Source organism: Amblyraja radiata, chromosome 3 (assembly GCF_010909765.2).
Source record: "Amblyraja radiata isolate CabotCenter1 chromosome 3, sAmbRad1.1.pri, whole genome shotgun sequence".
Taxonomy (NCBI): Eukaryota; Metazoa; Chordata; class Chondrichthyes; order Rajiformes; family Rajidae; genus Amblyraja; species Amblyraja radiata.
Window position 1 is genome coordinate 102,113,171 of NC_045958.1, and position 17,652 is coordinate 102,130,822.

Genomic DNA, 17,652 nt, shown 5'->3' on the forward strand with positions numbered 1-17,652 from the left:
ACAAAATGAAATTCACACAATACAACAACACTTTGAGTATTGTTCATTAAAGCTTCAATGTGTAAACAAATGTAACTGCAAACTTAAATTGATGAAAGAAAATTCTGGCACCATTTATATTCAACTTCAGAGCAAAGTGATAAAAGTAATAGCCAGTGCAAAGTTGAAGAAAGAACAGCAGATGCTGGAAAAATTAAAGGTAGACAAAAATGCTGGAGAAACTCAACGGGTGAGGCAGCATCAATGGAAAGAAGGAATAGGCGACATTTCGGGTCGAGACGCTTCTTCAGACTGATGTCGGGAGGAGGGGGAGGGCGGGAAAAAGAAAAGAAGAGGTGAGACAGTAGGCTTGTGGGAGAGCTGGGAAGGGGAAGGGAAGGAGGGAGAAAGCCAGGACTACCTGAAATTGGAGAAGTCAATGTTCATACCGCTGGGGTGTAAACTACCCTAGCGAAATATGAAGGAAGACAAAAATGCTGGAGAAACACAGCGGGTGAGGCGGCATCTATGGAATGAAGGAATAGGTGACATTTCGAGTCGAGGCCCTTCTTCTGACCCTTTTCTACGAACTTCCTACAAGCGAAATATGAGGTGCTTTTCCTCCAATTTGCGCTGGGCCTCACTCTGGCAATGGAGGAGGTCCAGGACAGAAAGGTCGGATTCAGAATGGGAGGGGTAGTTGAAGTGCTGAGCCACCGGGAGATCAGGTTAGTTATTGCGAACTGAGCGGAGGTGTTGGGTGAAGCGATCGCCAAACCTGCGCTTGGTCTCACCGATGTAGAGAAGTTAGCCTGCGCTTGGTCTCACCGATGTAGATAAGTTAAACTTCTCGGCCAGAAACATCGGCAATTCCTTCTCTCCATAGATGCTGCCTCACCCGCTGAGTTTCTCCAGCATTTTTGTCTACCGCCAATGCAAAGTGATGGGACTGCTTTGTTAGGAGACCAGGCTAATTGATTGGTTCAGATCTTGGACGATATCTCAATTAGGTAGGCACAGTGGTGCAGCGGTAGAGTTACTGCCTTACAGCGTCAGAGACCGGGTTCAATCCTGACTACAGGTGCTGTCTGCAGGGCCGAATTAACGCATGGGCACACTGGGCAGTTGCCCGAGGCCCCACAAGCACAGGGGCCCCATGCTAATCTATGTATTGTAGAATGTTATTGTAGAACATGAAAACGGAGAAGAACATTGCAAGTGCATGACAGCATATTTGATTCGGCATAAAGAAACTGGATGTGTAGGAGCCCCAGTGCATTGCTTTTCCCGGGGGCCTATAATGCCGTTAAGACGGTCCTGGCTGTCTGTACAGAGTTTGTACTTTCTCCCTGTGACTGCATGGGTTTTTTCCGGGTGCTCCTGTTTTCTCCCACAGTCCAAAGACATACAGGTTTGTAGGTTAATTGGCTTCGGCAAAATTGTAAAAATTGTCCCTAGTGTATGGAATGTGTTAGTGTGTGTGGGGGCGTTGTATCCCCTCATTATCACCTCTTCCACAGCCAACAATGGACCATTATGGGCTCCACCTTTCCTTGATCATCGATGCTGACTGATTTGTTTTTTTCATACCTTTTATCATTTATTATATGTCCTTTTCATACCTCCGGCTTCCCTCTCCCCCGACTCTCAGTCTGAAGAAGGGTCTCGACCCGAAACATGACATATTCCTTTTCTCCAGAGATGCTGCCTGACCCGTTGGATTACTCCAGCATTTTGTGTCTATTTTCTAGTGTACGGGGATCGCTGGTCGGCGCGTACTCGGTGGGCCGAAGGACCTGTTTCCGCGCTGTATCTCTAAACTAAATTAAGCTGGGGAACTGTTCCAGTTCTGAAGCTCCTTATTCTCAAGACATCAATTATGCATGTTACTTTGTTTTTTTTAAGTACGTAAAAAGATGTTCTTTTGCATTACTTATGCTAAGTAACACCTTCTGACAGGAAAGCACACCGCCAGATGGTGAGTGCAGAAATGAAAGGATTAAAGGCAATATCGTTCATGTGTAATTACTTCTAGTCTGTGATCGGGAGAAAGAAAAAAACAGAGAGAGATACACAATCACATTTTTTTTTAAATTCACTAACATAAATTTAAGATGGAAATTTTATGCATAGATGTATCCTCCATTGTATTTGGTTCACTTTGTAGAATCTTTTTAAATTACTGCTTTAATATCATTTTAGCTTGTTAACTGAAGAAGGGTTTCGACCCGAAACGTCACCCATTCCTTCTCTCCAAAGATGCTGCCTGTCCCGCTGAGTTACTCCACTGTTTTGTGTCTATCTTCGGAGTAAGCCAGCCAGGCACTTCCTTCCTACACATGGATATGGAATAGTTAAGCCTTTAGATGAGAATGAGTTCAGAGCTGAACATACACAGTGTCATAGAAAATGGACACACAAGTACTGAAGTAAATCAGCTGGTTAGACAGCATTTCTGGAGAACATGGATAGGTGGCATTTCGGGTCGAGACCCTCCTTCAGATGTCAGAGCTGGATGAAAGGTCGTGACTCAAAAAGTCACCCATCCATGATCTCCAGAGATGCTGTCTGACCTGCTGAGTTACTCCAGCACTCTGTGACCTGGGCATTGAGTGGCATCTACAGTTCTTTGTTTCTTCATGGAAAAAGGCCTGGATATTAATGCGTGTTTTAAAAGGCGTGCTATGGGGTCGCATTGGGGTATGTCAGTAATCGTATAGATTGTGGATCTGTCTCAGCAAATGTCAACAAATTTCAAGCTTCCTAATAACCAGCACACATTCCCCTTCACTTGCTCACACCAGGGCATGCAAATGGAAGTCTGGGATCAAGTGAATACTGCCTGCGTGCTTACAGAGAATCTGTTATTACAATAATGATTTGGTATCTGATTTGATTGCCGAGTGAATGTTCAGTTCAGTTTAGTTTATTGTCACGTGTACCGAGGTACAGTGAAAATCTTTTGATGCATGCTATCCAGCCAGCGGAAAGACCATACATGATTACAATCGAGCCATTCGCAGTGTACAGATACGTGAACATAGCTCGTTTAAAAGATTTCAATGACTATTCTGCCTTCTGGTGACCTGATTGGTCATCTACCCTTGTTATTTCTGCAATGCTATGGAGCGTCATGGTGGCGTAGTGGTGGAGCTACTGCCTTACAGTGCTAGAGACCCGGGTTTATCCTGATTACAGGTGCTGTCTGTACAGTGTTCGTACGTTCTCCCCGTGACCTCGTGGGTTTTCTCCGAGGTCATCGGTTTGCTCCCACACTCCAAAGATAATAATAATAATAATAATAATAATAATAATAATAATATATCTTTTATTGTCATTGCATGTCAGTGCAACGAGATTTAGTATGCAGCTCCACTGATGTACAAGAAAGGTAAATAAATACAATACATAAATAAGCAAGCTGAATTGATTGACGTGACCATCTGAGGGAGTCTGTCCAAAGGGAGTGGGTGGGGGGGCACTCATTAGGGCCGGTTCAGAGCCGCTATAGCTCTTGGGATAAAACTGTTCCTGAGTCTAGAGGTTCGGGCGTAGAAGGCCTTGTAACGTCTGCCGGAGGGAAGTAGTTGAAACAGACCGTGGCAGGGGTGTGATGAGTCCTTATGGATGCTGAGGGCCTTCCTGAGGCACCGCGTGTGGTAGATGCCCTCCAAGGCTGGTAGCTCTGTCCCGATGATCCACTGCGCTCTGTTGATGACGCGCTGAAGAGCTCTCCTCTCCGCCTCCGTGCAGCTGAGATACCACACAGAGATGCCATACGTTAGTATGCTCTCTGTGGTGCAGCGGTAGAACGTTGTCAGCAGCTGTTGGGGCAGACCAGTCTTTTTTAATGTCCTCAGGAAGAACAGTCGTTGCTGTGCCTTCTTGACCAACGCGGCGGTGTTTGTGGACCATGTGAGGTCTTCTGAAATGTGAGTGCCCAGAAACTTAAAGCTGGACACTCTCTCCACACTTTCCCCGTGTACAGTAATGTACAGTAGTGTACAAAATGTACAGGTTTGCAGGTAAATTGGCTTGGCGTATGTGTAAAATTGTCCCTAATGTGTGTTGGGTGGTGTTAATGTGCGGGGATCGCTGGTTGGTGCAGACTCGGTGGGCCGAGGGCCCTGTTTCTGCGCTGTATCTCTAAAACTAAAAAAATGAGGTTTAAATTGAGGTTTAATATGGCGCTGAATCTCAGTTTTATTTGATGGGAGAACAGATCCTCCATTTTGTGTTTGACTGCTTAGAATTTCAGCTCAGCTTTCAAAGGTGCTTTGTATCCTGGAGCCAAATGAAACATCTTAAGAAGCAGATAGACACAAAATGCTGGAGTACCTCAGCGGGTCAGGCAGCATAACTGGAGAAAAGTCTGAGGAACGGTCTTGTCCTGAAATGTCACCCATTCCTTCCATTCAGAGATGCTGTTTGACCCGCTGAGTTACTCCAGCATTTTTGTGTCTATCTTCAGTGTAAACCAGCATTTGCAGTTCCTTCCCACACATGTTAGAAAACAGTTTCAGTGGTCTGTTACTTGTGGTCAGATTATAGTTACCTTAAAGTGCAGAAAATAAATGAGTGCAGCACCAGAACATCATATGCATTATGTAGCAATGGTTTCCTGGCAACCAGGGTGAATATATATTTTTGGGGAAGGCCGTTTAACCGAAGCATAAAAATACCTAAGCCAGTAAAAGATTTGCAATAGTGTTTCTGCAGGGTTCTGGCAATATTTACCCCTTAATCAACATCTCTGTAAGTGAAGATAGTCGCTAAATGCTGGAGTAACTCAGTGGAACAGGCAGCATCTCTGGAGAGAAGGAATGGGTGATGTTTCTTCAGACTTGGTCTTGTTAAATGTACAAACTCTGCATTGACAGCGCCCGTGGTCGGGATCGAACCCGGGTCTCTTGTGCTGTGAAGCAGCAACATATGCCACTGTGCCACCCAGTTTACGTGCCGCCAAGTGCAGTTCAAACTTGCAGCAGGGTCAGGACAGATACTGTGGGCCGAAGGGCCTGGTCCAGTGCCGTGCTGAGTCTGAAGAAGGGTCTCGACCTGAAATGTCACCCATTCCTTCTCCCCAAAGATGCTGCCTGTTAATCTAGCATTTGTGTCTATCTTCGATTTAAACCAGCATCTGCAGTTCCTTGCTGTTCTACGTGCTGTTCTACGTCTCCTGGGCCAGGGCAGCTTAGCAGGTGCCGACAAAAGGCATGGGGCATAATCCCTTCCAGCTGATCAACGGAGGCACAGCAGTAGGAGCAGAGTAAGTCGGGCAGATAAAAACAGAGAGGGAAGAAAACAGCCTGGATTATCAGTCTCAGGGCCCCTGCACGATGAGACGAGTGAACTAATTGAAACTGATGTTTTGCTTTCAGTGTCAGACTGCGCGCCGGATTCAACGTTTGTGCTTCAATGCTTTGCTCATTCTTTTCACAGGCCCTCCTGTCAATGTCACCTGCAACATATTTATCAACAGCTTTGGCTCAATTGCAGAGACAACCATGGTGAGTCCAGATATGTATTTCTCCCTTTTCCCTGGAGGGCTCTTGTACGATGATGGTTTTATGTTCGAGAATTCATTGCTTCCACAGTTGCATTTTTGGTCCTGGGGTCATTTCTTTCTTTATACTTTTTAATTGAACATTCAGAGGAGACTACTTTCAGTTTCAGTTCCAGTTTAGTTTATTGCCACGTGTACCGAGGTACAGTGAAAAACTTTTATTGCGTGCTATCCGCTCAGCAGAAACACAATACATGATTACAATTGATCCATTTACAATGTATAGGTGATACATGATAAAGGGCTTGTCCCACTTAGGCAACTCTTTAGGCGACTGCCAGGGACCCATTTTAATGGAATTCATCTACAACACCTGGCGACAACCTACGACAACCTATGATAACACCTACGACAACCTACGACTCCAAAAATTGTCTCCACTACCGCCGAAAAATTTTCAACATGTTGAAAATGTTGTGGCATTCGCCCGTAGTCACCCAAAAATCGCCTAAGTGGGACAGGCCCATTAGGGAATAATGTTTAGTGCAAGGTAAACCCTGCAGAGTCCGATCAAGGATAGTCTGAGGGTCATCAAAGAGGTAGATAGTAGTTCAGCACTAGCCCAGGTTAATTGGCTCCAGTAAAATTGTACTTAGTGGTGTAGGACACCAGTGGACTGGATGATCACAAGTAGACTGGCTGATCGCTGGTCGGCGCAGACATGGTGGGTGAAAGATACATTCTGAAAGGTCAATGAAAATCATCATGCCTACTTTTCCATGGAATGGTCTCATACATTAAGTTATAGGGGCTGTGAATGGGTGGGCAGAGATGGGGGGTGAGGTGTTGGCAAGGAGTTGGCAAGGGATGCAGTGAGGAGTTGGTTAAAGGGATGTGCAAGAGGTTTCATAAGTTTATGTCACAGGAGCAGAATTAGGCCATTCGGCCCATCGAGTCTACTCCGCCATTCAATCATCCATCTTTCACTCGCAACCTCATTCTCCTGCCTTCTCCACATATTCCCTGACATCCGTACTAATCATGAATCCGTCAATTTCCGCCTTAAAAATACCTAATGACTTGGCCGCCACAGCCGTCTGTGGCAATCAATTCCACAGATTCGCCACCCTCTGGCTAAAGACAATTCAGGTTTGGGGCATATGGGGAAGAATGTCTTTCTAGATGAATGGTAATGACTGCAAATTACAGCCCATGAGGGCTAAGATGAGTGTAGAGAGAGCTGTCATGGACAGAGTACAGAGAGCCATAGTCCCAGTGGAGTATGAGAGACAAGAAGTAGATTCAGTGCCGTAATGACACCTTGTGATAGAGGTCGAGAGAAACCTACCAAGTAACGGAGGAATGATATGTAAAGAAATAAATGATCTACATTCCTGTTATTAAAGATAAATGCAGATGCGAACATGATGGAAACCTGAAATTAGAGCAGTAGATAGACACAAATGGTGGAGTAATGCCCCTGTCCCACTTAGGAAACCTGAACGGAAACCTCTGGAGACTTTGCGCCCCACCCAAGGTTTTTGCCTAAAGAGTCGCATAAGTGGGACAGGCCCTTATGCGGTTCCGTGCGGTTCCCGGAGGTTCCCAGAGGTTTTTGTCAGTCTCCCTAATGGTCGAAAGTGGTTTCCGCTTCTTCTATGTTCCAGCGATTATTTCAAAAATTTCAAAACTGGCCGCAACTAATAATAGGTTGCCATTTTAAAAATCGGTAATTTTTTAGTCGAAGCTGTTGCGATGTTAGTTGAAGGTGGTTGCCGGAGGTTGGAGGTATTGGAAGGTAAGACCTCCCTGGTGGAATAAAACTGGGTGAAAAAAAGATCTTACCTTCCACTACCTGCAACCTCCGGCAACCACCTTCAACTAGCATCGCAACCGGCTTCAACTAAAAAATTAGAGGGTCGGGCAGCATTAGTGGAGAGAATGGTTGAGTGACGTTTCAGTTCTTGTTTCTTCTACAGGCTGATTGTAGTGAGGGGGGGGGGGGGGGGGGGGGGGGGGGGGGGGGGGGGGGGGGGGGAGAAAGCAGTGAAAGAAATGGTGACATTTTCACACAGAATTCTCTGCCTCGGAGGGCGGTGGAGACTGGTTCTTTGGATATTTTCAAGAGTGAGCTAGATAGGGCTCTTAAAGATAACGGAGTCAGTGGATATGGGGAGAAGGCAGGAACAGGGTACTGATTGGGGATGATCAGCAATGATCACATTGAATGGCGGTGCTGGCTCGAAGGGCCGAATGGCTATTGTCTATTGTTTCTCTGAAAGTAAGAGGTTGAGATTTAATGGAAGTATGTAAAATTATGAGAAGCATAGATAGGGGGGACAGTCTGAAATATGCAACGCTTGAGAGGTTAGCAAGAAGGCAAGAGGTGGAAAATTCAATGGAGACTTTTAGTTTAGTTTAGTTTACAGAGAAGGAGCAGGTTTTTTTATACAGATCATTGTGGGGGACTGGGTCACATTGCCAGGGGTGGTGGTGGAGGCTAATATGAAAGCAATGTTTAAGAAGCTTATAGATAGGCACACGGAAGTGCAGGGATTAGATAGGTATGGATTATGTACAGGCAGGTGACATGGTATCATGTACGGCACAAAGATTGTGGGCCGAAGGGCCCTTCCAGTTCTATGTAGTTACGTAACTAGGACAACGCCTGGCGAGTGATGGGTGGATGCAGGTGGGGGGAGTGTTAGATTGGTAGGTGGGTGGAGTATGCGACGAAGGCTGAAGCTGTAAAGGAGATAAAATGGTGTCAGATAAAGAGTAAAATGTAAACCCGAGGGAGGGTTACAGTTGGAAGAGGACCTATCTGTTTCAATCTCCCGTGCCTGCTGGGCAACATTTCCACCACAGGCATTTGGCAGCTACTGGAATAACTCAGTTTGTGCACAGATGTAACTGAGACCTGACCAGCGTCCCAGAGTCCAGACACTAGCATCATCCTAAACACGAGGGACAACTTTACAACTTACCAAAGCCAATCAACCTACAAACCTGTACGTCTTTCAAGTGTGGGGGGAATCCGGAGCACCAGGAGAAAACCCACGCAGGTCACAAGGAAAACATACAAACTCCGTACAGACAGCACCCGCAGTCATGGTGGCGCAGCCTTAGAGTTGCTGCCTTACAGCGAATGCAGCGTCGGAGACCCGGGTCCGATCCCGACTACGTGTGCCGTCTGTACAGTTTGTACGTTCTCCCTGTGACCTGCGTAGGTTTTCTCCGAGATCTTCGGTTTCCTCCCACACTCCAGACGTACAGGTTTGTAGGTAAATTGACCCTGGTGGGTGTCGGATGGTGATAATGTGCGGGGATCGCTGGTTGGCATGGACCCGATGGGCCAAAGGGCCTGTTTCCGCGCAGTATCTCTAAACTAAACTGAACTAGTCAGGATCAAACCCGGGTCTCTGGCATTGTAAGGCAGCAACTCTACCGCTGCACTGTTGTATCAAGGGCTAAATCCAATGAGGAAGACATTTTAAAGTCTCGGTCCCAGGGCCATGTTTGCTGCAGTGCCAGAACCTATAAGGCATGTACCAAAGGCTCCTCATAAATATTATTGTGATGTGGTTGTCAAGCGAATGGTAAATCATATTGAAAGCATCTTCTCCTCTGTCGACCCTGATCTGCCCATGAACTGTTCCTCAACCATGAAGGGCCGTTGTCCTGGCGACGTTGCAGAGTCGGCCTGGCCAAGCGCAGCCGTGATGTCCTCCACCGCTGTAGGCCTTGTGCGGTCCACGTGCTTGGCCTCTTGGAGCGGCGCCCCATCCAGCCAAGTCCCAGGCTGCTGCAGGGCCTCCAGCGGCCCGCTCCCTCATCCATGCAGTGCACCCCCTCCCACTGCCGGACTGATTACCGGCCCTTCATCCGACTCCTTCCACTCTGGGCGGGTGTGCCATGCAGGATGAGGATATTCAGTCCGTGGTGGGCGAATTGAGCTTGTGGGGGGGGGGGGGTGGCTATTATTCTGCTGCGTCAGCCTCTGTACAAGTCCCTCAACTCTCCTCACTACTCAGCAGCACAGTGACACAGCAGTAACACATAGTGACACACAGTTGCCACCTTACAGCGCCACAGACCCGGCTTCGATCCTGACTATGGGTCTGTACAGGGTTTGTATGTTCTCCCCATGACCCGGGTGGGATTTCTCCGGGATCTCCGGTTTCCTCCCACACTCCAAAGACTTTCAGGTTTGTAGGTTAATTGGCTTGGTAAAATTGTAAATTATCCCTAGTGTGTGTTGGATAGTGTTAATGATCGGGGATCGCTGGTCAGCGCAGACCCGTTGGGCCGAAGGGTCTGTTTCCACGCTGTGTCTCTAAACTAAAGTAAATTAAACTCTGTATCAATGCTAGTGAAATGCATAGGACATAGAAAATAAAACAGTACAGCTCAGGAACCAACCCTTTGCCCCTCAATACCAACGCCCAATATGATGCCAGATTAAACCAATCTCCTCTGCCTGAAGGTGATTCATCTCCTGTCATTCCCTGCATATCCATGTGTTTATTTAAATGCCTCTTAAACGCTACTATCTGCTTGCACCACCACCTCTGGCAGCAGGTTCAAACAGAGTCACAGACTCAAACAGCTTGGAAACAGGCCCAACTTGCCCACGTCAACCCCATCTACATTAGTCCCACCTCTCTAAACTTACCCTATCCATGTACCTGTCCAAATGTTTCTTAAAATTCATGATAGTATCTGCTTCAACTACCTTGTTCCACACATCCATCACTCTTTGTGTACAAATTTTGTCCTTCAGGTTCCTATTAAATCTCCTCCCCCCAGCCCCCCCCCCCCCCCCCCCCCCCTCCCCACCCCACACACCTCACCTTAAATCTATGTCCTTTGGTTCTCGATTACCCTACTCTGTGTTAAAGGCTGTGCATTTACCCGATTTATTCCTCTCATGATTTTGTACACCTTTATAAGATCATCCCTCATTCTGCTGCGCTCCAAGGAATAGAGTCCTAGCCTGCTCAATCTCTCCCTGTACCTCAGGCCCTCATGTCCCGACAACATTCTTGTAAGTTGATTAGTATGGATGTCTGGAGTTATGGGGGAAAAGGCAGGAAAATTGCATTAGGGGGGAGAGATGGATCAGCCATGATCGAATGGCAGAGTAGTCTTGATGGGCCGAATGGCCTAATTCTGCTCCTAGCAGGTATGACCTTCTGACCCAAAACATCTCTGCAATGATCCCATTGAATGATTCACACAGGCTTACCACTGACACATAAGAGTCATGCAGCACAGAAATAGGGCCTTCAGCCCACCTTGCCCATGCTGACCATTGCACTAGTCTCATTGTTGCATTTGGTCTATAGCCTTCTTTGCTTGTAAGTACTTGGGATCCACGGGGTCAGAAACAGATTTGGCTTCCCAAGGAATTTCCTCCATCTGTTAGGCACAATTGGTGAGTGAGATGGACTATCCTCCACTTGCCCAGATGAGTTCAGTTCCAGCAACACCTATGAACCTTGGCACGATGCAACAACTCACTTCAATGCCGTCCTACCCCTTCCACACTGGTTCACCCCCATTGCAGTGTGTGTCATCTATGAAATGCACTGCCTAGGCTCCTCAGACAGCACCTCTCATACCTACAACCTTACCACCAGGAAGGCAAGGGTAGTAGGGAACATGGGACGGGAACTCCCTTGTCTGTAGATTCCCCTCGAAGTTGTACAACAGGCCCTTCAGCCCAACTTGCCCATACTGGCCAACATGCCCCATCTACACTACATTTGGCCCATATCCCTCTCAACCAGTTCTATCCATTTACCTGTGTAAATGTTTCTTATATGGTGCAATAGTACCTGCCTGATCTACCTCCTGTGGCAGCTCCTTCCATACCCCATCACCTTCTGTGTGGAAAAAGTTACCCCTCAGGTTCCTATTCAATTTTTTTCCCCCTCACCTTAAACCTATGTCATCAGGTTCTTGATTCCCCTACGCTGGCCAACTCTCTACTCAACAAAAATGTATATTGCTTTCCCTGGAGATCTCTGGGGTACTGAGATAAAGAGGTACTGATTGGGGATGATCAGCCATGATCACATTGGCTCGAAGGGCCGAATGACCTACTCCTGCACCTATTGTCTATTGTCTATTGTCTATTGTCCTTCAAAGCGCATGTGGGCCACTCGCTCTCTGTATGATTACCGAGGCTTAATATGTACCTGTGTCGCATTGAAGCAGCGTTACAACAGCCCAGGGGGTTGCTGCTAACTTCTCAGTCCTCAGTGCAATCGATGCTGTCCTAAACAATCAACTCTGAGGTGGTTGTGGTAAATCAGACCAGGGATTGTAACTGAGCACCAAACGTAACCTTCCACTGCGAGCATTTTAACAGTGCAGAGATCGAGGAAGCGTCACATGTTGTCAAGCGATTGAATAACCTCAGGCCCGCCTGGAAGCTGGAGCATTGCATCCAGCGTAGCATCGGCAAGACCTCATCACACAGTGGTTGGCTCAGTAATTACTGGGGACACATCTTCCTCAGGAGCCATTCATGACCTTCACATATACCAGGATTAATTACTGGGTGACCTGTCGCCACAAATTGCTTATGTCGCCTTCAGATGAGTCACAGAGTCATTTGACATGGAAGCAGACCCTTCTGCCCAACTGGTCCACCCTCTGTGTGAATAAGTTTCCCCTCAGTTTCCCATTAAGTCTTTCCCCTCTCACCTTAAACCCATGCAAGCCCATTGACTGCCACAACTATCTCGACTACACTTCTTCCCACCCTGCTTCCTGCAAAGACTCTATCCCTTACTCCCAATTCCTCTATGTATGCTGCATCTGCGCCGAAGATGAGGTGTTCCATATTAGGACATCCGAGCTGTCTTCATTATTTCGGGAACGGGGGTTCCCCTCTCCCATCATAGACGAGGTCCTCACTCGTGTCTCCTCGGTACCCCGCAGCTCCGCCCTTGCTCCCGCTCCCCCTAGTTGCAATAGAGACAGAGTCCCCCTAGTCCTTACCTTTCACCCCATCAGCTGTTGCATACAACACATAATCCTCTGACATTTTCGCCACCTCCAACAGGATCGCACTAGCAGTCACATTTTCCCATCTCCACCCCTTTTCAGCAGAGACCGTTCCCTCCGCAACTCCCTGGTTAACTCATCCCTTCCCACCCAAACTACCCACTCACCGGGTACCTTCCCCTGCAACCGCAGAAGATGCAACACCTGTCCCTATACCTCCTCCCTCGACTCTGTCCAGGGACCCCGACCTTTCAGGTTAGGTAGAGGTTCACTTGCACCTCCTCCAATCTACTGTATCCATTGTTCAAGATATGAACTCTGAAACATTGACGAGACCAAACGCAGACTGGGCGATCGTTTCGCAGAACACGTTCACTCAGCCCCGCCTGAACCAACCTGATCTCCCAGTTGCTGGGCACTTTAATTCTCCTTCCCATTCCCACACCGACATTTCTGTCCTCTGTCTCCTCCATTGTCAGAGTGAGGCTAAACGCAAATTGGAATAACAGCATCTCATATTTTGCTTGGGCAGCTTACAGCCCAGTGGTATGAATATTAATTTCTCTCACTTCAGGTAGCCCCCCATTCCCTCCCTCTCTATTCCTCCCCCACCCAAGTCGCACTAGCTTCTCATTTTCACCCGACCAACAGCTTACAATGGCCTGTTTCCTTTATCAACATTATTTTTTTGCATATCTTTCATTCATTGTCCTTTAACTCTGCACATCACAATCTATATGTCTCGTTTCCCTTATCCCTAACCAGTCTGACGAAGGGTCTCAAGCCGAAACATCACCCATTCCTTCTCTCCAGAGATGCTGCCTGTCCCGCTGAGTTACTCCAGCTTTTTGTGTCTATCTTCCCTCTAATTCTTGATTCTCTTACCCAGGGAAAAAGACTATGTGCATTTTGTTGTCTATTTCCTTCGTAAGTGATGGGAGCAGAATTAGGCCATTCAGCCCATCAAGTCTACTCCGCCATTCAATCATGGCTGATCTATCACTCCCACCTAACCGCGTTCTCCTGCCTTCTCCGCATAATACCTAACACCTGTAATAATCATGATTTTATACACCTCTATAAGATCACCCCACAATCCCTTGTGTTCCAAGGAATAAAGACCCAGACCATCCAATCTCTCACAACAGCTCAGGTTCTCGAATCCCTGCAACATCCTCATAAATCTTCTCTGCACCCTTCCAAGCTTGATGGGGGAATTTCCAGTGGAGAAGAGGATAATGAGACTTTTACAGGAGAAGGAACCGTTGGATTATCTCACAAACCTGTTTAGTTTGATACCACCCTGGTCACATCCCAGATCTTATACTGTGGAACACATCCTTAATAGCTCTTGAATAAAATCATAGTGATAGTGTGGAAACAGGCCCTTCGGCCCAACTTGCCCTCACCGGCCAACATGTCCCAGCTACACTAGTCCCACTTGCCTGCGCTTGGTCCATTTCCCTCCAAACTTGTCCTATACACGTACCTGTCTAACTGTTTCTTATACGTTGGGATAGTTCCAACCTTAACGACCTCCTCTGGCAGCTTGTTCCATACACCCACCACCCTTTGTGTGAAAACCTTACCCCTCAGATTCCTATTAAATCTTTTCCCCTTCACCTTAAACCTATGTCCTCTGGTCTTCAGTTCCCCTACTCTGGGCAAGAGAATCTGTGCATCTACCCGATCTATTCCTCTCATGATTTTATACACCTCAATAAGATCACCCCTCATCCTCCTGCACTCTAAGGAATAGTCCCAGCCTACTCAACCTCTCCCTATAGCTCACACCCTCAAGTTCTGGCAAATGATTTGCTTTCATGCCCATTGCATCAGTTGCAGCAAGAGGAAGGAGTTAGGGTAAATTGAACAATACCTTGCTGATTCTGATTTAACCGCACACCACGGAGCCCAGATTTCTCCACAGCCAGAAAAATAACAAAATGCACCAGGATTTCAGCAAGGAACTCTGAAGTCTCTTTCCATTGCTGTCTAAGTGAGAAAAGATGACAGGCACAAAATGCTGGAGTAACTCAGCGGGACAGAAAAGTCGGATTCGGAATGGGAAGGGGAGTTGAAGTGTTGAGCCACTGGGTGATCAGGTTAGTTATTGCGCAACGAGCGGAGGTGTTCGGCGAAGCGATCGCCAAGCCTATGCTTGGTTTCACCGATGTAGAGCAGATGACATCTAGAGCAGCGGATGCAATAGATGAGGTTGGAGGAGGTGCAGGTGAACCTCTGCCGCACCGGGAAATTGGGTCCTTGAATGGAGTCAAGGGGGGAGGTAAAGTGACAAGTGTAGCATTTCCTGCGGTTGCAATGGAAAGTGCCCGGAGAGGGGGTGGTTCAGGTGGGAAGGAATGAATTGACCAGGGAGTTCCGGAGGGAGCGGTCTCTGCGGAAAGCAGACAGGGGAGGAGATGGGAAGATTTGGCAAGTGGTGGGATCACGTTGGAGGTGGCGAAAATGTCGGAGGATTATTTGTTGTGTGTGATGGCTGGTAGGGTGGAAGGTGAGGACAAGGGGGACTCTGCCCTTGTTACGAGTGGGGGGATGGGGAGTGAGAGCAGAGTCACGGGGTATAGAAGAGACCCTGGTGAGAGCCTCATCTATAGTATAAAAGGGGAACCCCCATTCCCTGAAGAATGAGGATATCTCCGATGCCCTGGTGTGGAACACCTCATCCTGGGTGCAGATGCGGCGTATACTGAGGAATTGGGAATAGGGGATGGAGTCCTTACAGGAAGCAGGGTGGGAAGAATTGTAGAATGGTTCATTGTTAGCTGAGGGGAAGGTGACAACGTGGCATACATTCAGTACAATTAATCAAGAGGACAGTGAAACTAGTCAGAGAAGTAGGGTGGTGAGGGCCGGCGAGAGTGGGAAAGCAAGGGTTACTTGAAGTTGGAGAAGTTACTGAAAGTGGGCAGCATGGTGACGCAGAGGTAGCGTTGCTGCCTTACGGTGCTTGAAGTGCCGGAGGCATGGGTTCGATCCTGACCATGGGTGCTATCTGTACAGAGTTTGTACATTTGCCCCGTGACCTGCGTGGGATTTTTCCGAGATCTTCGGTTTCCTGCCACACTCCAAAGCCTTACAGGTCTGTAGGTAAATTGGCTTGGTATAAATGTAAAAATTGTCTCTTGTGTGTGTGGGCTAACATGAATGTGCGGGGATCGCTGGTCGGCAGGGACCCGGTGGGCCAAAGGGCCTGTTTCCGCGCTGTATGTCTAAACTAAACTAAACTAAACTAGAGAAATCAATATTCATACCGCTGGGTTGGAAGCTGCCCCAGTGAAATATGAGGTGCTGTACCTCCAATTTGCATTGGGCCTCAACTGTCTCTTCATTTTATATTTCTTTATTATTTCCACATCGTCTGCTTTGATGTGTCATTTTCACACCTTGCCCTTCCATATCTCTCGACCCCCTCTCCCCTGACTCAGTCTGAAGAAGATTCTCGACCTGAAAGGTCACCCATTCCTTCTCTCCAGAGATGCTGCCTGACCCGCTGAGTTACTCCAGCACTTTGTGTCTATCTTCGGTGTCAACCAGCATCTGCAGTTCAAGGTTTCAAGGTCAGTTTATTGTCACATGTACCAATTAAGGTTCAGTGAAATTCAGATTGCCATACGGCCATACTAAAACAAGACACATAACTACATAAAAGTTAACACAAGCATACACATCCCCAAGTTAACATAAACATCCACCATATTCCAACACATGAGAAAAGAAGACCACAGTTACAGAAATCTGTCTCCTCAGAGGTAAATTCTGCGTTGTCTTCCATGACAAGGTCCCCAGTCTGCTTACACGATGAATGAAAAGATATTGACGGATACTACCCTGTCATGTTACGAGTGTTATCAGGCAACTGAACCATTCTACCACCACCAGAGAGCAGTGCTGAACTACTATATACCTCATTGGTGACCCTCAGTCTATCCTTGTTCAGACGTTGATGGCTTTACCTTGCACTAAACGTTATTCCCTATCGTGCATCTGTACACTGTGAATGGCTCGATTGTAATCATGTATTGTCTTGCCGCTAACTGGATAGTACGCAACAAAAAACTTTTCATTATACATCGGTACACGTGACAATAAACTAAACTGATGAACTGCTTGTTGTCATGCTGGTCAGGTACCTCAATATAGTGTCAAACACAAGGTGCTGCAGTAACTCCCAAAGACCCGGGGTCTTTGTAGGTTAACTGGCCTCTGTCAATTGCCCCTAGTGTGTAGGGAGTGGATGAGAAAGTGGGGTTGCATTGAACTTGCCTGAAGGTGATTGATGGTCAGCGTGGATTTGGTGGGCCAAAGGGACTTCCATGCTGTATCTCTAAACTAAAGTAAATGAGACTCAGCGAGTCAGGCAGCATCTCTGGTGGGAATGGACAGGCGATGTTTCGGGTCAGGATCCATCGCTAACATCTGCAGTTTAGTTTAGTTTAGTTTAGAGATACAGCGCGGAAACAGGCCCTTCAATCCACAGAGTCTGCGCCGCAGTGAACCACGCACACTAGCACACACTCGGAACCATTTATACCAAGCCAAATAACCTACAAACCTGTTCATCATTGGAGTATGTCTCTGGCAACACAGCAGAGAACTGAAAATTCACTCTGCAATGGTTCCACTGTCTGGGAGAATGTTGGTTTAGTCATGTTAGACTGCTCAATTCAAAACATTTTCCAAAGTTAGATGGAAAAGATCCTTGTCCCAATTAAAACAAAATGATTTTTCAACGTTCATTATGCTCAGATGAGGATTGGTGAATTAGGTCACAGACTCATGAGGTATTTTTTGATTAACTCCAGGATATGGCAATGTCAATATTTAATGCTCACCCTAATTGCATAGTTTTAGTTTAGTTTAGTTTAGTTTAGAGATATATTGTGGAAACAGGCCCTTCAGCCCACTGAGTCTGCACCGACCAGCGATCACCCCGTACACCAACACAATCCTACACAGTCAGGACAATTCACAATTTTTATCAAAGCTAATTAAACTACAAACCTGCATGCCTTTGGAGTGTGGGAGGAAACCGGAGCACCCGGAGAAAACCCACGCAGTCACAGGGGGAACGTACAAATTCCGTACAGACAGCACCCGTAGTCAGGATCAAACCCGGGTCTCTGACG

At 47.1% G+C, this 17,652-nt stretch overlaps 1 protein-coding gene across 1 annotated transcript in view; it reads left to right on the forward strand.

Annotated features, from left to right (window-relative positions):
• The window catches only part of LOC116971342 (glycine receptor subunit alpha-3-like), a 144,517-nt gene that overhangs the window by 18,530 nt on the left and 108,335 nt on the right, over nt 1-17,652 (forward strand). Inside the window, 1 exon segment of the mRNA XM_033018450.1 lies at nt 5,422-5,489. Coding sequence (XP_032874341.1) covers nt 5,422-5,489 — 68 coding nt within the window.